This window comes from Bubalus kerabau, chromosome 22 (genome assembly GCF_029407905.1).
Source record: "Bubalus kerabau isolate K-KA32 ecotype Philippines breed swamp buffalo chromosome 22, PCC_UOA_SB_1v2, whole genome shotgun sequence".
NCBI classification, from domain to species: Eukaryota; Metazoa; Chordata; class Mammalia; order Artiodactyla; family Bovidae; genus Bubalus; species Bubalus kerabau.
Genome location: NC_073645.1, coordinates 27,463,211 through 27,486,354, shown reverse-complemented (window position 1 = coordinate 27,486,354; position 23,144 = coordinate 27,463,211). Strand labels below are relative to the sequence as shown.

General features: G+C 42.0%; 1 protein-coding gene across 1 annotated transcript in view; it reads right to left on the bottom strand.

Moving 5' to 3' along the window:
• CFAP58 (cilia and flagella associated protein 58) overlaps positions 1–13,950 on the bottom strand; it is a 101,452-nt gene extending 87,502 nt beyond the window's left edge. Inside the window, exons 1-6 of the mRNA XM_055561092.1 lie at positions 13,903–13,950; positions 9,794–10,075; positions 7,633–7,781; positions 4,328–4,484; positions 3,237–3,431; positions 1,083–1,220 (exon numbers count right to left, since the gene is read on the bottom strand). Coding sequence (XP_055417067.1) covers positions 1,083–1,220; positions 3,237–3,431; positions 4,328–4,484; positions 7,633–7,781; positions 9,794–10,075; positions 13,903–13,950 — 969 coding nt within the window. The remainder of the gene's footprint in view (positions 1–1,082; positions 1,221–3,236; positions 3,432–4,327; positions 4,485–7,632; positions 7,782–9,793; positions 10,076–13,902) is intronic.
• Positions 13,951–23,144: the final 9,194 nt, after the last annotated feature.

Here is a 23,144-nt window from a genome sequence, read left to right as displayed (position 1 = left end):
TTACCAAAGGAGAGAATTATTGACTTAAGTATTTTTACTTTAATTTCACCTTAGGGGCTAATACATTATTTTGCCTTCAGTAGTCATTTCATTTCTGCTTTAACTTGGAGCATTCTCATAAAGAACAGTGAGTCAAGCCTTTCTGGACTGCTTAAATGTTCCTCAGTCTCAGATCCTGTGGGGTCCAAATTAGTTCATCTAAGATCCCTTTCAATTAAAAAATAAAATGTTCTAATTCAGTAGTCATTAATCTAGGCCTCATAGTGATACTTCAGAAAAATTTCTAAGACTGCATGCAAAATAATATATAAGATGTACAAATATTAGTAAGTGTGTGTATGTATGTATGTGTGTATGCATGCACACACATGCTTTTATCAGATTCCCAAAAGGGGCTGTGACAAAAAAACTGTTAAGATTTACTACTCGAATCAATGGATTTTTGTGATTAGTCATTGCCCAGTGTTCTAACAATACTAGAATAAGGTTTATGGATTTTTCAGAACTGCTGATAAACATAAAGCCACTCTGCTAAGCGTGTAGGCAGACAATATGTATCCAAGTATAAAACGGTTATCCAAACTTAATTTGCAAGCACTCTTCAGTGAAGGGAGACCATTCTTGAAATTTACACTGGACAGAAGTGAAAACCATGATTCTGCAGTCCTAAAAGTAGACACCAAACAGTACCAGTCCACCCCCCACCCTCCCCTTCCATACAAGCAGTGAAATATAATCTGACTTCTTTGTCACTCACATGTGTAAATGGTCTCTAGCTCTGGGCTGCTGGTAACTTGCAAGGCTGAACTACAGAGATGAACATCTGAGCTCACTTTGGAAAATATCTGCATAATCATATGACCAAGAATCAGCTTTGCAATGTTGTAAGAATGGACGCTATTATATTAAACTGCTTCTGGGCATCAAGCAATCACTGTAGGTTTACACCTGCCTCTGATGGACCAAGGCTAATGCAGGTTATGCAGCCAAGGGCTCCCAACAGCATGGATCAACCTGTATTTACACTACTAGGGAATGAAAAAGGGCACGCCAAAGGAACAGATATGTCACTCCGTGTTTACTTTGAGCTCCAACGCCTTCTGCTGGTTTTCTTGGGATAGCTGCTCACAAACCAAACTGTGCTGTTCGTTCTCTTGCTGAAGTTTAGCATTTCTCATCTGAAACTGCTCCAGCTCCTTTGCGGCTCTCTCGTTGAGTATCTGAAAGATGCAGAACAAGCTGGTTAATGCTTTTACAGGAGCTGCATACCCACACAGGAGGCCAGGCAGACTTCCTGGGACAGGCAAGGCAACCACCCATTTTTTCATCTTTGCAGAAATGGTTCTTGCTCCCCAGTGAAAGCACAAATGCACTCAAATATGATGACTGTTAAATGGCTGAGGGAAATGATGCCTTCTAATGAATAACACAGAGAGCACAATTTTTTTTTCTGGGAGCCTTGGGAAGCCTTGTTCACAGGTGGTGGATAAATATTTTAATGCCTGTTTGCCATTTGGCAGGCTTCGCATACACAACAATCGCTATAATCATTGCAAATGAGCTAGAGATTCAAGCAGGCTTTATCGGCTATGGGGCTCAGAAGCTACATCTTCAGAAGCAAATCCTGCATTAACATGCCTATACTTTCATGAACAGAACCTTTCACTAAACACCAACACAAGAGACAATTCTCCTTAATCTAACTTAAGTCAAAACTGTAGAACAGTAGTGGAATGATTTATAACTGCCTGACTTCAGAGTCAGTTTGATTTTCCTCTTCCTTACTTTGACTATCCTAAGAAGATATGGTTTCACAAATACATATTTATAAACACACATATTTTGGGAGGTCATTTCTATTGGGAAAATACTGGGGAGATGAAGGGATATCAAAAAGGTTAAAGCGGGGTGGGGGGGGGAAGGGGGAGAAGATAGTTTAGAAAACACTTATTCCAATAACTTCCATTCAAGCAAAAGTTAAACACAGAAAAAATCCATCCAACTTCCCATCAATAAGGACTAAATAAGCTTTTCCATGGGTTCTGACTATTGTTTTACGATGACCAAAAACCTCTCAAAGAAAGGTTTTCATGCTCAAAAAAAGCCTCATATTTTTCTCATGTATATTGCACATCATATATTATCTACTTGATTTCTGGCTTTATGTAAAATTAATAAAGCAACTGACAAATGAATGTGCTCTAATATCTAGTTTTTTAAGTAGAAAAATGCTGGATGGCTTGAAAAATAGTTTGGAAACTTCTGAAAAGGACATACTTTGAAAAAATGACTTTTTTAAATTACATGAATTGATTCTTTAAGAAATTAGAAAAGACAGATTAGTATTTGTGTTACCTTAAACAGTTACTAGAGAGGAAATGTTAGAAAAGTATGATATTTAGAACTCATAAAGACTGTGTGTGGTTTTCCAAACTCGAAACTTCAAAATAACCATGTTAAAAATAAATCATGTTATATTTACAGGCTGGAATGCTCTGTCCAATAGAACTTTGTGCAATGAACTAAATGTTCTCTGTTCTCGTATCTACTAGTCCCATGTGGCTATGAGCACTTGAAATGGTGCTGCGACTGAGGAACCGAATTTTTTATTTGATTTGATTTTAAATAATTTACATGTAAATAGCCGTATGTGGTTAGCTACCACATTAGACAGTGTGGTTCTATAACTGGCAATAACATAAATAAATCTCAAACACAATATGAGGAGAAAGACATTAGACACCAAAGAGTACTTCCTGTATGATTTCCTTTCTGTAGAGTACAGAAGCAGGCAGCACTAATGTCTGCTCAGAACTCGGAAGAGAGCTGACCTTTGTGGGAGGGGGTGACTGGGAGGGGGCGCAAAAAGAGGAGGCTCTTGCAGTGCTGTTTCTCCAAGGCTGGATACAGGTGACCAAGATGTGTTCAAGGGCAGAAAATTCATCAAGCTGTACACCTGTGACTTATACACTTTTCTTTGTGTTATGTTATATATCAGTAAAATGGTAAAAAGAGATTAACCTGTTGGAGTGGCGGGGGCGGGGGGTGGGGGAGGAGAGGGCATAGGACAGGGGAGGACATCTCTACCATCAGAGTCATTCAAAGACCAAACACAGCGCTACGTGCTGTGTTACCAACATCCATCAACATCCACAGTGAAGGGATTTGCTGCTTTCCAGAGGAAATTCAAGAATCACCTTTGGCCAGGCCCCACGGCGCAGCCCTGCCCAGCCCACCTTCTGCTCTTTCAGCTGCTGCTCCAGCCTCTGAAGCTCCTCCTTGCTCTTCTGCACGTACTGCTGCAGCGCCCTGATTTCCGTCTGCCTGCTGTCCATGTCCATCTGAATCTGCCTGAGCTCCTTCTCTAGTTTTTCTTTCTTCCGGGTCTCCCGTGAAGCTTCATTCTGATGTTGCTGGATTTCTTGTTGGAACTATGGGCATAGAAAGGACAGGCGGGGAAGAGATGAACCCCTCTCTAGGACGAGTGTCAACAAGCTGAGCTTCTCCCTCTCTCGGATATTTTCAGGGCAGTGATATTTTAGTAGTATTTCTCCTGTAGGAGAGTCATCTTTGAACCCCACTGTTCAACCTTTTCAAGAATATTCTGTATTGTTTTTCAGAGCCTCGGCACCAAATGTATACCCTGATGGTGGGAACAAATCCACAAAGAGAGGTATAAAGTCCAGTTAAATATGGAAGTCCAGAGTTCTAGGGAGGTCAAACATGGAAAGAATTCATCCAACTCTCCATCGATAAAAACAAAGTAAAATGTAGCCAGCTACCCTAAATATGAAAATGTGTTCTCCATGAGTCCTGGATATTGCTAAACACAGTACCGTATAGTTTTATCATGATGGCCAAGTTCTGTGAAAAGTCATTATTTTATCTCAGGCTCGAAGGAGTCTCCTGTTATTCTCCTGAAGCTTGCATTTGTGTACTATCTATTTGACCCCTGGCTTTATAGCAAAGTGTATGGAAGGATTCATAGATGGCTTCCTCACAAAGGAGAAAGCCCGGGGGAACTGCTTCCACCATCCCCAGAGGCAGGGCATCCTGGCTGTCACAGGGGACACCGTCTTGGGCCAGAAACGTAAGCAGTGCCTGTCTTGGTGACTTCTCAGGCAAAGGCTATTGAGAAGAATGACTCAAGTAAAACTGCTCTTGCAAAAACCAACCACAGAAACAAGCAGAACCATGGATGCTTCATCTGGGGAACAGGGGGGTAAATCAGAGAGAGGAACAAGACGGGAAGGGAGACTGGAGAAGGACAAAAGCTCCTTCTGGAAGGTGATGTTTCTTCATCTTTCTCTCCGTGTTCAGAACAGACCTGGATGATGGCCTGCTCTGCCTCTTCCCTGGACCGCTCCATTTCTTGCTGCTGTTCAATGGTCTGAGCTAAGCACTCTCGCAATTTCACCACTTCTGACAACAGCTGGTCTCGCTCCTTTGTCACTTCTTCTTTGAACTTCAGCAAATCCCGGATACTACAAAAGAAGAACATGGGAGTCAGACTTAGCAGCCACAGCCATCTGCTCAGAGATCCTGTTTATCATCCTCTGAACTCATTTTCAGGGGAAAGACTTTCGGTCAAGGATCAACACTGTTCAAGTGTGAAAGAGAGATCTTTATCTCTGACACAGGAGCTATTTGTGAGTTGTTAACTGGAAAAAGAAGACGTTCCAGTAATAATACGCATAATATGATCCCTTTTCTTGTTTTTAGGCAATCACAGTCCATGTGTGTGTGCTATAGGCATTTTTATATCAAGATTAGGTACCAAACTGATAACCAGTTATCTCTGAGGAATGAAGTTTAAAGTGGAAGAGTTGACAGGCTGATTTTTACCTCTGACTTCCCATATTCCTGTTGTATTTGAATTTGTTACAATAAAACTATAGTTAACAAGAGCTATTATTAGCTCTTGTAATTAACCCTAAGGAGATGTCAATTTAGGAAATTATTTGCTTAATACATTCACTGGAGAGCTATAACCACAGCTATAAAGTCTAAAATGAAGCAAAAGCTTAAGCAAACAATACACAGTCAGTTTTTTATTCATTCATTCATTCATTCATTCACTCTCCCAAAGGGACATACCGCATAAAATGTTCCCAAGAACAAAATTTGGAAAATTATTAGTGATGCCAGTTTTGGGAGGGTGAACGCATGCCTGCTAGGTCACTTGAGTTGTATCCGACTCTGTGGATACATGGACTGCAGTCTGCCAGGCTCCTCTTCTGTCCATGGGATTCTCCAGGTAAGAATACTGGAGTGGGCTGCCATGCCCTCCTCCAGGGGATCTTCCCGACCCAGAGATTGAACCAGCTTCTCTTATGTCTCCTGCACTGGCAGGCAGGTTCTTTACCACCTGGGAAGCCTTTTAGGAGGGTATGCAGTAATATTTATTGATATAAATTGTAAACCAGTTACCTCAGCATTTCAAAAACAATTGCATATGGTTTGGCATGACGTTCTTCAGAATTAGCATTTTGAAAGTAGAAAATCTGTCTGATAAGACCACTACAGCAGAATTCATCTAGAACAAGGCAGCTACTTTAGAGCTAAGGAACCAGAGAACTTGCATTTAAGATGCTTGTAGCTGACAGTCATCAAATGACTATTGGAACACAGTGATTGGATACATGTACTGACCATCCTTTGATATGATTGTTTAATAAGGAACCCTCAAAATTGCAAACTCTTCTCCAAAAAGACGACCTGGAATTCTAAGGTTACTGCAAAGATAGACCGCTACATCTAAGTACACTGTGGAAGATAAAATGCAAGCTGGGTTCCTTCATCAGCTCTCCTACTCATCATGTTCTAATTTTCATTAAAACTCCTCCTAACGAAATCAGCTGCCTCATGTTGCTCTTCAATAGCTACTCTTCTTTAACAAGAAAACAGAGTCATTATGAACACATCTTCTGTTTATTTTTCCTATTCCCTCCTGCATTTAGAACTATCTATCAACATTGGATAAATGTATCTAGAAAGCATAGGAAACCTAAACAGCAGGTAAACATTGTCGAGGATGCCTAAGGAAGTGCATGCTCATTCCTGGTTCATTAATTAATGCAAGGTTTTGCATGCCCTGAAGAGTGCTAGGTTCATAGAGGAAAGGTCAAGATAGCTTTCTCCCTTCAAGGAGTTTATAGCTTAATGGGCAGAGAAGTGCAAATCATTTAAGTACAACATGATAAGTGCCATCTTTGAGGGAAACATTGGGTCCTATGACAGGGTTCCCACCTGGCTCAGGTGGTAAAGAATCTGCCTGCCAATGCAGGAGCCACAGGAGACATGGGTTCAGTTCCTGGATCGGGAAGATCCCCTGGAGGAGGAAATGGCAGCCCACTCTAGTATTCTTGCCAGGATAAACCCATGGACAGAGGAGTCTGACAGGCTACAGTCCATGGGGTCACAAAGAGTCAGACAGAGCTGAGCACACAAGCATGAATTATTGGGTCCTATGGAAAACAGGGAACACAATGACTCCTCTGCCTGGTCATTAGGTCTGGGGCTAGGGACAAGGCTGGAATAGAGAAGCTGATGGTGATAGAGTTAAGATGGTGTTTTAGATGAGTCTTGAAGGATGAATAGTTGTTTACTGCGTGGAGAAGGGAAGAAAAGAGATCCATGGCATTGAGAACAGTATGGCCAAATGCACAGAGACGTGGGCAAGCATGATGCTGCTGGACATGAGTCTAGCAAGTCTGACTGGGGCAGATCTACAAAGGGCTTTGTATGTTCAAGACTTTGGTCTTTATCCTTTGGAAATGGGTAGTTGTCAAGGGTGCAACGTGTTGGCAATGGAAGCATGCAGTAGTACATGTTTGAGGAGCATAAGGCTAGTATGGAAGATGGTAAAGAGGGGAGATGTCTCCTTGAAGGCAGAGAGAACAGTTAGGAGTCTGCTGCCAAATCCTGCAGAGAATGGGGGACACAGTGGTGATGGGGAGGAGGGGAAGAATGAAGTGATGCTTAGAAGACTGAGTCAACAAGACAAAACTTTAAGGGATGGAGGGGTAACAGGTGTGAAGAGCAAACTATTTTCTGGCCTAGAACCTGAGAAAGTAGGAAGGATGGTGTTACAGCTAGTCATGGGTCAAAGGACGTTTGGGAGGCACTGGAAATCTGAGTAGAAAGTCAGCCATTTCCATTCCATACAAGTTTCATAGAAATAAACTTAAAATCTTTACTGATTTTCAAACTGTATCACTGACTTTATAGAGCCAGAAGTTTGATATAACCACAAATTAGTCCTGAGGGGACTTCCCTGGTGGTCCAGTGGCTAAGACTCTGCACTCCCAATGCAGGGAGTCCAGGTTTGATCCCTGGTCAGCAAACCAGTTCCCACATGCCACAGCTAAAGAGTTCACATGTTGCAACTAAGACCCAGAGCAGACAAATAAATAAATAAATGTTTAAAAAAAGAATACCTTTATGTAAAAAAGAAAAAAATGAATTTCTTGGGTGTGGAAAAAGGGAGTATTAAAAAGAAAAAAAAAACAGTAATAGACAAGAAACTATCTCTGGGAACCCAACAAGGGAGTGTCTTATATTCACAAAGAACCAGCAAGCCCCAGGCTGTCTGTTGAAGAAGGAGGCCTCCGCAAAAGTAAAATGACCTACTTGCTATCTTGGTCCATGGACAGTCCAGACCCTTGCTCGACTAGTTTGGTTAGGTTCACTATTTCCTCTTTCAGGGCAAGAATCGTCTCCTTTGCCTTCTGCTCTTTATCATAGGCTGAATCCACCATCTTCCAGGCCTTTTCAATTTCCTAGATGAGCCGTGGGATATCAGTGAGAAAAACCAAACTAGGTTCCAGATGCAACATAAATTGAATAAATAGAATAATAAAACAAGTACAATATAGAAGTTATTTATAGGGACAGAAGATTATACCTTATACACTATGTATTAAATGTATATTGACTTACTGCATTGTTTGGCATGAGTTAGTCAATACTGAAGAGCTGTTTTAAAGATGGAAACTGGCAAAGGGTATTTCTTCTTGTGTAGGTGAATGTAGTTACAGGGTTCACATACTGCAAGAGTTGCTAGAACTAGTGGGATTATTTCTAATAAAGATGTTAAGATATGTTCACAAAACCTAAAATGAAAGTTTATGTGCTTTCCAAGTCCAGATATTTTATAGAAAAAAAAAGGAAAAAAGGAATGGTCTTGGACCCAAGTCCTAAATGTGAAGCTCTTCATAGATTCCATACTAAAAATATGTTTTGCTCTCAGGCCCTAAGTGAGCTCCTGGATGGCAATGTGAACTTTAGCACTATCCATGGAAACGAGGCCTTGACTGTCACCTAATTGTACACAACAGCCTTGATAATTCCCATTTCCAGAAACCCAAGCTTAGCCTTCTCATCGAATGCTTATAGGGGAAAAGCAATACTATTCTGAATGCAATGTGGAATACTAACAGAAATACTTAAAAGAGAATCACAGGCTTTAGAGTACATGGATGAAGGACAGTAAATGTTGCAACAGACTTGAGTTTTGCCCTGCCACTTAATTTTCTTGCAAAATTTCATCAAGTGGAATGTGAGCCCTTTTACACAAATAAGAATCTATATGTTTAAGGTGAAAATATTTTACTTTCATGTGACAAGGAATAAAATGAGTGGAATAAAGTATTTAATTAAATAAATTCGTCCCATTACATTAGAAAGAGATGATTCTTGGGTAACTGCAGCACATAATTTAGTGATTCAAAACAAAATGTCAGTTCATGGGATAGATTTTTCTGTAGCAACCATATGTACTATTTTCAGCAAAACAAAAGAAAGATACTTAAATGAAAATATGATTATACGAAGTTCTTGTCTGAAGCAATTTCACCAATTATATTTTAGTCAATTCATGACTTTAATTTTCAGTTTTTTAATTTACAATAAAAAGTGGGAGGGAGTTCTCATCATAAAATGATTTAAAGCCTTCTTATATTGGTATTCCTGCAAAGATTAGAAGAAAATAACAATAGAGAGAGAAGGACACTGAAAAAATTGGGGTATGTTTAACTGTATGATATCAAGGGAATTATCTAAACATTTTGTGATTATTTTTCAGCACTAGGGTTTCAATTATAAAATATCTTAACCTCTTATCACCCTACAATCCACAAGGAACGTTTGTGTTTCACCTTCAAAACAATGTAACATACTTGAGGATGAAAAAATAAAGTGTAAAATAAAGCCATACTTCCTCAATAACCACTCCTCCAGACTGAATCCCTATTCTCCCATTATGAGAAACTGGGACAATCATTGCAGAAGCAAAAGGGTGATAAGAGAAAAGATCATAAAAACTACCATCTGGAAATTCTCAAGGTAACCTCTCCCAAAATATTGGAAAAAATAGGAATATGAAAATATCTTTAACAAGCAATCACCATAAGGTATTTAAATACTTATCTTTCTTCAAACAAGAGATACTGAGATTCCTAATATTGTACTTACTTATGGCCAAATGTTTTTGCTAACCCAGTATTTCCTAGAACCAAGTCAGTAAGGTTCTACATTATTTTCTACATAGTGAAATTCACTCAAGCAAATTATTTTCTTTGAAAATGAAAATTTTCATTATTTTTCATAAAATTTCATAAAATTTTCAAAATTTCCATTATTCCCTAGGCTTAATGAATACATAAATCATGTAAATTTTTACTTAATAACTCTTTTACTACCAGAGCTGCCAACATAATGAAAGGATGGTGTTTTAAAGATGGGATGCATTTATGGCAGCTCGCCGTGGTTCCTTTTCTAGAAGATGACTGACCTTCTTCAGGGATGCGATGGTGGTCTGATCATCCTGAGAGAGCTTCAGGGCAGTGGCGACCTTTGCGGAATTAACCACGATCTCCGCGTTCAGCTCTCTGCACTTGGCCATCAGACGCTTTTCATTGTCATAAGACTTTTTCATGACAGCATGAAGCTTCTCATATTCAACCCTAAATTTCTCCAAACTTCTGTCCCCTGAAAGTTCATTGAGAACCTCCTGAAAATCCCTTTCGATTTCTTCATATGCAGTTTCCTCCAGCACTAGCTTTTCAGTCTTTTCCTGTTCAAAAAGTCAAAGATAAGAATGACGATTGCAATATTTACCTCATCACTATTCAGGAATGACTGTTACTATCCGTGAATAAGACCTTTGTACAAGCAAAATAAAAGCTACTGATAAGCAGGTGATTTATATGAAGGTCTGCATATACGTGGGCTTCTCTGGTGGCTCAGTGGTAAAGAATCCACCCGCCAATGTAGGAAACTCAGGAGACGCTGGTTTGTTCCCTGGGTCAGGAAGATATCTTGGCGGAAGACATGGAAACCCACTCCAGTATTCTTGCCTGGAGAATCCCATGGATGGAGGAGCCTGGCAGGCTACAGTCCATAGGGTTGCAAAGAGTTAGACAGGACCGAATGAGCATAAGCATTCTGCATATATGTATACATAAGCATAAGGATAATCATATTTCCTAATATTTCCTCTCACATAGTGCTAAGGATTAGATGGGCTAATTCATGGTAAATACTTAGCCAAGTGCCTGGCAAACAGTAGGTACTCAATAAATTTTAAGAGCTGTTATGATTATTTCAAGCCTGCTTCTTACCATCCCCAGGACCGCAGAGGGAAGCCACAGCTGAGGTCAGACATAACATAGATACCATGAAATCACACTTACAATGAAACCTGTACAGAATGTAGAGTATTCTATTTTAAAATATTCCATCATTTTTACCCCTTTAAAAATTAGCCTAGTTCATCTCCACAAGAATTTTGAAATGCCCCGTGGGCAATGGTCATGGGCTCTCTCCACATTTGCTTTCCATGATTAGCTGGGCAGCAAATTATTTAAAATAAAAGCATATAGATGTAATTTAAGCAAGTCTGACTTAGATGAGAACCTGGATTTAGTTATATAAGAATTCATATTTCCCTAGTGCTGTGGGCAGAATTGTGTACCCTAGAGAAAGGACATGAGTGAGGTGACTTAGCAGCAGCAGCAGCAGAGAAAGGTATGATGAAGTTCTAACCCCCAGTAACTGTGAATGTGACTTTATTTGGAAATAGAATCATTGCATATACAATTAAGTTGAAGTCATACTGGAGTAGGGTGGGTCCTAATACCATATGACTAGTGTCCTTCTAATAAGGGAGAAATTTTTATAATTATGTGGGGTAATAGATGTTAACTAAACTTATTGTGATAATGACTTCAAACTGTATACATAAATCAAGGGGGCTTCTCTGGTGGCACAGATGGTAAAGAATCTGTCTACAATGTGGGAAACCCAGATTCAATACCTGGGTCAGGAAGATTCCCTGGAGAAGGGAATAACAACCCACTCCGGTATTCTTGGACTTCCCTGGTAGCTCAGTGGTAAAGAATCCACCAGTAACTCAGGAGCTGCGGGAGACACAGGTTCGATCTCTGGACTGGGAAGTTCCCTTGGAGGAGGGCATGGCAACTCACTCTAGTATTGTTTCCTGGAGAATCCCATGGAGAGAAGAGCCTGGTGGGCTACAGTCCATGGGATCAAAAAGAGTCGGACACAACTGGAGCAACTTAGCACACACACACATATATCAAATCATTATGTTATACACCTAAAACGAATACAATGCTACATGTCAATCATATCTCAGTAAAAAAGGCAGGGAGGTATTTGGACACAGATACACACACACACACACAAGAACCCATGCGACAGGTGGAGGCAGAGATTAAACTGATACAACTGCACACCAAGGAAAACTCAGGATGGCTGGCTACCACCAAAAGCTAGGAAAAGGCAAGGAAGTATTTTATTCATAGTCTCAGAGGGAGCATGGCTCTGCAGACATCTTGATTTCAGACTTCTTAGTCTCCAGAACTGTGAAATAATAAATTTCTGCTGTAAGCTACCCAGTTTGTGGTACTATGTTACAGATGCCCTAGCCAACGAATACACCTGTTTATTACTACAAAGGGCAAGACAGTAAAGTGAAAGTGAAGTTGCTCAGTCGTGTCCGACTCTTTGCGACCCCGTGGACTGTAGCCTACCAGGCTTCTCCATCCATGGGATTCTCCAGGCAAGAATACTGGAGTGGGTTACCATTTCCTTCTCCAGGGGATCTTCCTGACCCAGGGATCGAACCAGGGTCTCCCGCATTGGAGGCAGACGCTTTAACCTCTGAGCCACCAGGGAAGCCCTACAAACAGCATAATAATAATAATAAAGAATAAGTATGGTTAATATATTTATTCAGAAAATATTGATTGAATATCTTCAGTATATAAGTTGGAATGAAGAGGCTGGAGGAGATACCAAAGTAAGGAATAAACAGCCTTCCCATAGGAAATGTGTACATTAAGAGCTGATGCAGTATGTATGCAGAAAATAGAAGCATGGAGTTTGATACCTGCCATAAAATAGATTCAAAATTCTATGAGGACCTATAGGAAGATGGAATTACTTCCAGCAGCAAGAATTAAAGCCAATTTCATAAAGGAAGTGGCATTTGAGCAGGCATAAAAGGGAGATTGGAGTTTTCACAGGTAGAGGTGAAGAGAAAGGGCATTCCTGGCCCATGGCAAAACTTGATCAAAGACTCAGGGCCAAGCAGGTATCCGTGATTTGAAATTGGTTAAGAAGTTCAAATTAGCTAAAGAAGTATGATGTGGAGAGGGACGGAGACTAGACAGGGAGTTAGGGACAGACTGGACACCTTGAATAGCATTCTGAGGAATATAGAGCAAATTATTCTGGAAGCCAGGTAACCACTTAACCTTTTGAGCAAAGAACTGATAAGTTTTGAAAGGTCTTATTTATGTTTGTAACATTATGCTTTGATATCTCCACTAAAACAGGCTTTAAAATCAAAACTATTGCTAACACTGTTGATGGGAATGTAAATTGCTACAGTCACTATGGAGAACAGCATGGGGGCTTCTTAAAAAAACTACAAATAGAGCTACCATATGACTCAGCAATCCTACTCCTGGGCATATATCTGGAAAAAACCATAATTCATTCAAATAGATACATGCATCCCAATGTTCATTGCAGCACTGTTAACAATAGCCAGGACATGGAAGCAACCTAGATGTCCATCAACAGAGAAATGGATGAAGAAGATGTGGTACAAGGTGGGATGAGGGAAGGGAGACTTGGTGGGAAGGGAGACTCAAGAGGGAGGGGATATATGTATACATACATACAGCTATTTCACTTTGTTGTACAGCAGAAACTAACACTGCAAAGCAATTAAACTCCAATACTAAAAATTCTAAAAACAGGTGGTACATATATACAATGGAATATGACTCATATTACTTAGCCATAAATAGAAATGAAATAATGCCATTTGCAGCAACATGGATGTACCTAGAGACTGTTGTACTGAGTGAAGTAAGTCAGACAGAGAAAGACAAATATCATATGTTATCTCTTATATATGGAATCTAAAAAAAAAGGTACAAATGAACCCATTTATAAAACAGAAATAGAATCACAGATGTTGAAAACAAACTTACGGTTATTGGGGGGAATAGATGCAGGGGAGGGATAAATTGGGGGATTAGGATCAACATATACATACTACCATATATAAAATAGATAACTAATAGCCTCTATTGTACAGCACAGGGAACTGTACTCAATACACAATGTAATGACCTACATGGGAAAAGAATCTTAAAAACAGTGGTTACATGTATCTGTATACCTGATTCACTCTGCTGTACACCCAAAAATAGCACAACATTGTAAATCAACTATATTCCAATAATTTTTTTAAGAAAAACCTCTATTGCTTGTCAAAGAAATTAACTGACACAATCTCTAATCCCAATAATAAAGTACAATTCAGATTCACCCTGCAGACTTTGGGTAAGTTGTCTAGTTTACCTTCTGCCCTGACAAACCCGTCTTTTCCAACATAGAGAAAGTCGACATGCTACTGGTCTTCAAAAACACCTGTACTGTTGATCACACTTCTAAATATGATACGCAAGCAAAACAGAGTCTATATCTTAAGCCAGATATGGAGTCACAAGCATGTTTATAGAACACTTTGTATAACGTTAGTATTAATACTAACATTAAACTCAACAGAGGTTTTCTTCCTGACTAAAAAGCAGATTATTGCAAAGATCACAATTCAGCAATTCCACAAAGAAGAAAAACTCATATTAAGGAATGGTGCTGCTGCTGCTGCTAAGTCGCTTCAGTTGTGTCTGACTCTGTGCGACCCCATAGACGGCAGCCCACCAGGCTCCTCCATCCCTGGGATTCTCCAGGCAAGAATACTGGAGTGAGTTGCCATTTCTTTCTCCAATGCATGCACGCATGGTAAATCACTTCAGCCGTGTCCGACTCCGTGTGACCCTATGGACAGCAGCCCACCATGTTCTTGGTTCCCTCCCTGTAAATGGTATTTACCAGTCATGGAACAACAGACTGGTTCCAAATTGGGAAAGAAATACGTCAAGGCTGTATATTGTCACCCTGCTTATTTAACTTAAATGCAGAGTACCTCATGCAAAATTCTGGACTGGATGAAGCACAAGCTGGAATCAAGATTGCCAGGAGAAATATCAATAACCTCAGATATCAAGATGACACACCACCCTTATGGCAGAAAGTAAAGATGAACTAAAGAGCCTCTTGATGAAGGTTAAAGAGGAGAGTGAAAAAGCTGGCTTAAAACTCAACATTTAAAAGACAAAGATCATGGATGGCATCTGGTCCCATCACTTCATGGGAAATAGATGGAAAAACAATGGAAACAGTGACAGACTTTATTGTTTTGAGCTCCAAAAATCACTGCAGATGGTGACTGCAGCCATGAAATTAAAAGACACTTGCTCCTTGGAAGAAAAGCTATGACCAACCTAGACAGCATATTAAAAACAGAGACAATATTTTGCCAGCAAAGGTCCATCTAGTCAAAGCTATGGTTTTTCCAGTAGTCATGTACAGATGTGAGAGTTAGACTATAAAGAAAGCTGAGCACCAAAGAATTGATGCTTTCAAACTGTGCTGTTGGAGAAGACTCTTGAGAGTCCCTTGGACTGCAAGGAGATCCAACCAGTCAGTCCTAAAGGAAATCAATCTTGAATATTCATTGGAAGGACTGATGTTGAAGCTGAAACTCCAATACTTTGGCCACCTGATGCGAAGAACTGACTCACTGGAAAAGACCCTGATGCTGGGAAAGATTGAAGGCAGGAGGAGAAGGGGATGACAGAGGATGAGATGGTTGGATGGCATCACCAACTCGATAGACATGAGTTTGAGCAAGCTCCGGGAGTTGGTGACAGATAGGGGAAGCCTGGCGAGCTGCAGTCCGTGGGGTCACAATGAGTCAGACACGACTGAGCAACTGAACTGAACTGAAACGAAACGGTATTAACATAACACTTGATCACTAGCCTAAAGAGTTGTTCACAAGAAAGGTTTTCCCTGTGCACCTGGCACTTAGCACAGGCATGGGAAAATATCAAAGAAAAAAAGCTGTAGAGAAACTTTTATGAACAAAAGAAATTTGTTTGTATTGTCATTTTAAAATATATTGCAATTCAAAGCAAAGCAAAAATAATCTTTTAGCTGTGACCAATAACCAGTTGGTATCTACACTGTTATGCTATGCTAAGTCACTTCAGTCATGTCCGACTCTGTGCGACCCCATAGATGGCAGCCCACCAGGCTCCCCCATCCCTGGGATTCTCCAGGCAAGAACACTGGAGTGGGTGCCATTTCCTTCTCCAATGCATGAAAGCGAAAAGTGAAAGTGAAGTCGCTCAGTCATGTCCAACTCTCAGCAACCCCATGGACTGCAGCCCACCAGGCTCCTCCATCCATGGGATTTTCCAGGCAAGAGTACTGGGGTGGGGTGCCATTGCCTTCTCCGTACACTGTTATAGCATATAATAGTATCTACTTCAGAAGCAGGATTTCAACATGAACTGATCAGAAAGGAGCTGTGATGCTCCTTCATACAACACTGATTTGGGTGTGTACTATTAGCTGAGAATAGTGGGGAAAAGGGAAAAGAAAAAGAGAGCTGCAGTGGAAAATGAGGCTGCATGGAAATGAAGACTTGTGAAAGCAAAAAGTGAAGTTGCTCAGTCGTGTCCGACTCTTTGTGACCCTGCGGACTATAGCCTACCAGGCTCCTCTGTCCATGGGATTTTCCAGGCAAGGGTACTGGAGTGGGTTGCCATTTCCTTCTCCAGGGTATGAAAGCAAATGTGAGGAAAATTTGACTGAGGTCAGATGAAAAGAAAAATAGATGAAAAAATGACAGTAGATTATGAAAGGGAAGAGAGACAGGAAATAATTAGTTTATAGTATTGATATCTGGGGCTTACATAGGGAAAATGAAGAAGAATGAAATAAACCAAGAGGACTAGTGGGGGTAGAAAAGGAAATAAAGGAAAAATTAAAGAACTAGAAGGAACAGGAGGAGGAAATGGGAAGAAAGAGGTATGAATGAATGTGGGCACTGAAGATAAGAAATTTGGCCTTGGATGGACAAAAAACACATGAAAAAATGCTCAACATCACTCATTATTAGAGAAATGCAAATCTAAACTACAGTGAGGTATGACCTCACATCAGTCAGAATGCTGCTAAGTCACTTCAGTCGTGTCCGACTCTGTGTGACCCCATAGATGGCAGCCCACCAGGCTCCCCCGTCCCTGGGATTCTCCAGGCAAGAACACTGGAGTGGGTTGCCATTTCCTTCTCCAATGCATGAAAGTGAAAAGTGAAAGTGAAGTCACTCAGCCATATCCGACTCTTAGCAACCCCATGGACTGCAGCCCACCAGGCTCCTCCATCCATGGGATTTCCCAGGCAAGAGTACTGGAGTGGGGTGCCATTGCCTTCTCCGTCAGTCAGAATGGCCATCATCAAAAAATCTACAAACAACAAATGCTGGAAAGGATGTGGATAAAAGGGAACCCTCTTGCACTGTTAGTAGGAATGTAAATTGATAGAGCTACTGTGGAGAACAGTATAGAAATTCCTTAAAAAACTAGGGATAAAACTACCATATTACCCAGCAATCCCATGACTGGGCATATACCCTGGAAAACCGTAACTCAAAAAGATCCATGTTCCCCTGTGTTCATTTCAGCACTATTTACAATAGCTAGGACATGGAAGCAACCTATATGTCCATCAAAAGATGAATAAAGAGGCTGTGGTACACACATACAATGGAATATTACTCAACCACAAAAAAGGAGAAAATTTGAGTCAGGTGAACTGAGGCAGATGAAGATAGAGCCTGTTATACAGAGTAAACTAAGTCAGAAAGAGAAAAACAAGTATTGTATATTAACGCATAAACATGGAATCTAGAAAAATGGTACTGATGAACCTATTTGCAGGGCAAGAATAGAGACACAGATGTAGAGAATGGACTTGTAGACATAGCAGGGGAAAAGGAGAGGGTGGGACAGATTGAGAGAGTATCAATGCCACGTATACACTACCATGTGTAAAATAGATAGCTAGTGGGAAGTTGATGTTAACACAGAGAGCTCAGCCCAGTGCTCTGTGATAATCTATAGGGGTGCGATAGGGGGTGGGAGGGGGGAGGCTCTAGACGGAGGGGATATATGTATACTTATGATTGATTCACATTGTTGTACAGCAGAAACCAACACAACACCGTAAAGCAATTATCCTCCAATTAAAAGTAAGTTTTTTTAAAAAGAAAGACATTTGGCAGGATGGATGAGAGTGATGGAGACTAGAGAGGGAAGAAGATGGAGCATAAAGAGGGATTGTATAAGGAGAGAGAGTTGTTGACCACAGGAAGATGGAATTTGCAAGGGCAGACTAGGTGTGGAGGAGATGGAATGATGAAGGGATGTGAAAGGTATAAAGGAGACCAAAGAAGGAATTAGAGCAGGGGTGTCATGGTAGTGAAAGAAGCTGGGATCAGGCCTGGCTTCGTGGGTGTGTGAACTATTCAGTTGCAGGAGCCTCCTTGCTAAGATGTGCTCCACCCTTGGTTTACTGTTCTGCTCAAACCTGTTAATTTTTTTTTTAACATGAGACTCTGCATTTTCATTTTTCCTTGAACCCCACAAACTATGTAACTGATCCTGGCTGGGACTGACCATGTGATGAGAAAGACTGGGGAGGTCTCTGATGGAGTGATGAAGGATTTGAATTAGGGCCATAATGGATGAGGACTGGGACTGGCAAGTAAGGACAGGGATCTGAGGTTGTCCAGGTTATAAATGAGGGTGCTAAGGGACAGGCCGATGGACAGGGGAGCCCGGTGTGCTGCAGTCCGCAGGGCCATAAAGAGGCCCACACGACTTAGCTGCTGAACAACAACAATGGACAGGCGAGGGGTCACTAAAGAGTTGCAGAAATAACCTCTCATCAGTGAGGCTGAAGTTGGAGTGTGTCACAAAGTCGAGGAGTGAAAGGAGGGCATAAGATACTAACACAGTGGTCAGTGACAGCACAGGGCAGTAGTGATGGGCTGAAACGAGTAATGGGTGATCAGCTGATAGGGAATCGTGGTTCGACGTGGCCAGGAAATAAGGGTGACACTGGATATTTATGAAGCCTTCTTCCAGGTTTCCCCATTCAGCAAGACATCAATATTTCTGTGTATCTGTCCTGTGGTTTCACCTTTCGACTCAAAATCTAGGAGTGGGGGCCTGTCGTGTGTGTGTGTGTGTGTGTTGGGGGGGGGGGGGGCGGGGGGGAGACTTATAAAAGTCCTACCGCACTTTGCACCGTGTGAGTTTAACAAGGTGGGGGGCGGGGGTGTCCACCTAATGGAAGGAGGGGCAAGAAATAATGGACCCAGCGCCAAGGGGAACTGGAGGAGGGGGAAGTAGGGAGTGAGGTTGTGGGTGGGGATAGGATGCTGAATGTGACGCGGGATAGCAGAAGAGAGACGACGGGGAGGGGTCGAAGGAGAGGCGACAGAGAAGGGGGCGCTGACTTCTGACCTCGGCCATCCTGGCGCGCTCTGCGGGTGGCCTCAGAGGCAGCTGCGGACACCGCGGAAACTGGGCCGCAGGCTGGGAAGGGGGTCAGAAACCCGGCACTCCGCGCGTCCCCCGGTCTCCTGGCAACAGCCTCGCCCTCTGCGGGTGCTAGCGAAGGTTCGAAAGGGGTGGAGCCTCCGAGGCGGGCACCCGGGCTGTGCTCCTCAGAGTCGCGTGTGCATCCTAAATGGGGCGGGACCAGGGCAATGAGCCGCGGTGTCTCTGAGCGGCTGGGAGGAGTCCCGGGGTGTGCAGAAGTGAGCAACGCCCAAGACCAAGGAGACTCGGGTTGAAACCCGGGATTAGACCCGGGAGCCGGCAATGGAGAACCAAGGACTGACGCTTAGAAGATGAGGATCAGAGGGTTTGAATGAAGGAAAGCCCGGCAGTCTCCCTCTGCCTTCTGTCACAAAGTGACTCGGTCGCGGGAGCAGGAAATAGTCTCGGTTCGCGTCAATTCCAGCCCTTGAGAAGCAGCTACTGTGTGCAAGACATAGGGTGGAGGGGGTAGGGGGAAGAGAACTAAGGTAGAGGAAACACAGACCCTGCCCCCAAAGGATCTAGTCACTTGTGGTGAGGAAAATAGGGTGCAAAGGTTGAGGCACCCTGAAAAAATACGTGGAGCCACGTCCTGAAAATCTGCCTGGTATCTGATTTCTCTCTTCCTCCCTGCCCCTCCTCCTCCACTCCTTTAGACTTCAGGTGCAGGGTTGGAGTAATTAAACTCTTTAATTAAAGACCTCTCTCTTGTTTCCTTTTTTTTTTCATTTTCCCCACACCTCAACTTTAGCCTCCATAGGAATTCATGCTACTGTGCTTGGGTATATGGGCTTCCCCCGTGGCTCCCACCTGCAATTCAGGAGACCTAGGAAATGCTGGTTGGATCCCTGGATGGGAAAGATCCCCTGGGTAAGACCATGGCAACCCACTCCAGTATTTTTGCCTGGAGAATCCCATGGACAGAGGAGCCCAGCCGGCTACAGTCCATAGGGTCACAAAGAGTTGGGACACGACTGAAGCGACTGAGCCCGCACGCACGTGCCTGGGTATATATTTTTGAAAAAATGTATAGCATTTTCATTAGTGCATGTTTTTAATTGTAACAGTGGTATTGGACTTTAAGGATCATCCTGTTTTCTAGTTTTCACTCAGCAATCTTTTTAAGGTTCTGTCCCTGTTTTGTGGGTGCTGTAATCCCAGTTCATTGCTTCTTATTGTGGCACTGCTTTCTGTGTTGGACATCCTTACCTTTTACGTTCAGCCCCCCAGTGCTGGATACCAAGGCTGGCTCCACCTCTCCAATATCATAAACAGTGCAGCTATGGTCTTCCTTGTCAGTGGTCTTTTATGGACCTATGAACAAACTCCTCTGAAATATATGCCTAGGAGTGAAATTGTTAAAACCAAAGGGGATGCACGAGGCCATCATATTCAACTTGTCCTGCACAGATGCATCCAGCCAGCCAGCCAGTGGGGGCTGAAAAACAGACCCCACCCTCTTGCCCATGTCATGTGCTCTGCTGGAGGAAGACATGTCCTTTCCTTCCCACCAAAGTTTTGTTCCTTAGTCAAGCCATGAATCTTCAGGCTGTGATTATCCAGAGGGTATGCCCTCTTCAAATTCAGACTGTGGTGGACAGTATTTTCCAATAGCACAAAGGTGCCTAGTAGCCTGGTGGAAGCCCTGGGTACTTGACTTCACCAGTACTGCTAGATGGCACACCAGAACTGCTGCCCTACACCACATTCCAGGGTGTCCCCTACTCCCATCCTTACCAGCATGCAGTGGTTTATTTATTCATAAATAGTCATATAGTGTTTACTAAGTGTCAGATACTATTCTCAGGGCCTTACAAATACTGATTCATCTAATTAGCCAGTTTCCTAATTTGTGTCAGTGTCATGGAATTCATGTCAGCACATTGTTTTAATTTGCATTTCTCTATGAGTGAAATTGAGCAGTTCTTCGTACATTTATAAGCCACTTGGGGTCCCCTTCTGTGAATTGTCTATTTATAGCCTTTGCCTATTTTTCTATTGCTCTTTTTGACTTGCATGAGGTCTTTGTAACATCTAGACATTAATTACTTTCAAAGACTGGCCATGTTGCTTGTGATATCCTTTGTAGAAGAATAATCTTTAATTTTATAGCCCTTCATCCTCTTTATGCTTTTTAGTATAATTTAATAAGTCCTTCTCAATCCCAAGGTTATAAACATATTCTCTATCATCCTCTTCTATTAGCTTACTAATTTTACTTTTACATGTCTAGTTCAATCCATTTGGAGCCTTTCCCTTCTCCAGGGGATTTTCCCAACCCAGGGATCAAACCCAGGTCTCCTACATTGCAGGAGGATTCTTTACCAGCTGAGTCACAAGGAAAACCCAAGAATACTGGAGTGGGTAGCCTATCCCTTCTCCAGTGGACCTCCCCAACCCAGGGATCAAACCAGGGTCTCCTGCATTGCAGGTGAATTCTTTACCAGCTGAGCTATCAGGGAAGCCCAGTTAACTTAATAATTTTCCTTTTACACATTTAGTTCTTTAATCCATCCGTATATGGTGTGAGATAAGGATCCAGTTTTATTTTTCGCAATGGAGTGAGTCCTTTTTTCAACATCTTCCCCAAATATAGATGGGTCTGTTCTGAACTCTCTGGTTTATTCCTGTGTCAGCACCACAAGGCTTTATTACTATAATTTTGTAGCCAGTCATCATAGTTAAAGGACAGAACATGCCTCCCTGCTCTGTCAAAATTGCATTGGCTATTCATGAATCTTTATTGCCCCATATAAGTTTTCAGGATATTTTTCAAATTCCTCATGACAAGTGTTAATTGGAACTTCATTGAATTTATGAATTAATTAGAGGGAAATTAACATTTGTACAATGATATCTCATTCATGAACAAAGACTGTGTATCTGGTGGACAAAGAGAACAAAATATGACTGAGCCATAATACGCAGGGAAATAGTGAAAGAGGTGGCACATGAAGCTGGAGAAGCAGGTTGAACCAAACTTTAAGCCAAGTTAATAGAAATGAGGCGGAGATGGAGCAGGAAACATGACTCAGGCTGCTTTGTGTTTACAGAAAACTTGATTAAAACACTGGGACCAGCTCGTGGGACCACCATAATCCAGAGAAACTCCATAATAACATTGTTAAAGGTACACCGCCATAAAGTAAGACCTAGAGGGCCCTGGCCACCCGTATCTCGTACTGGGGTCACTTGTAGAGCAATGTGTCTTCCCACTGCCTGGGAATTGCCTATGGGACAGTTTCACAAGCAGATGGCCTGCCAAGGTTGCAGCAGTTCAGTGCAGAAAACACTTTGTTTAAGCAACTACTACAGAACAACAGCTCCCAAGGCTGGCCATAGGAGCCACAGCAGTGAGTAAGACAAAGTCACTGCCCTTTGGCTTTGGGGGGAAGAAAGAAAGAAAAACCTACAATTAATTCTAACATGATGTGATGGTGTCATTTACAACAGACTCTGTCAACAGAAAGCACTATGAGTGCTCACAGAATCTAGACACTGATACCTGAGCGTATTATTTATCATGTGGGGACAGAAAGACAGAACACAGACACTCAGGGAACCACTGGAGGTGGACAGAACATGACATCTTTAATTCACAGGAAAGAGGTGCAGGAGGACATCAAAAAGGATGGATGAGTTAATGAGAGGATGGGTGGCTCAACAAATTAATTTATGCTGATGAAAAAAAAAAATGTTTTGTGTCCCAATTTTCCAGATTACAGTCGAAGACTACTCACTACCAGGCTCCCCTTTGTTGCTGTAATTAAAAGGAGCACTAGGTGGCATCGTACTACCAAAAGTCCTCACCTTCTAGAGCCTTTGGGAGAAACTCTCCAGACTGGGTCAGCCCCTAATTGAGACAAGAGTGCTTCCGTCAATCTCAGTTCTCATTACACCCACTTAATGTGTTTACTGAGCACCTACTATATCCCTTCACACCATGGAGACTATGAAGGAATCGAGTCTCCCCTCCCTAAAGGAGCAGAAGGGGAAGTAAAACATGCAGTGCCCCCCTCCTCCACGCATAAAAATCAGTCCAAGACACGATGCAGTAAGCATTGTCAGGACAGAACATCCTGC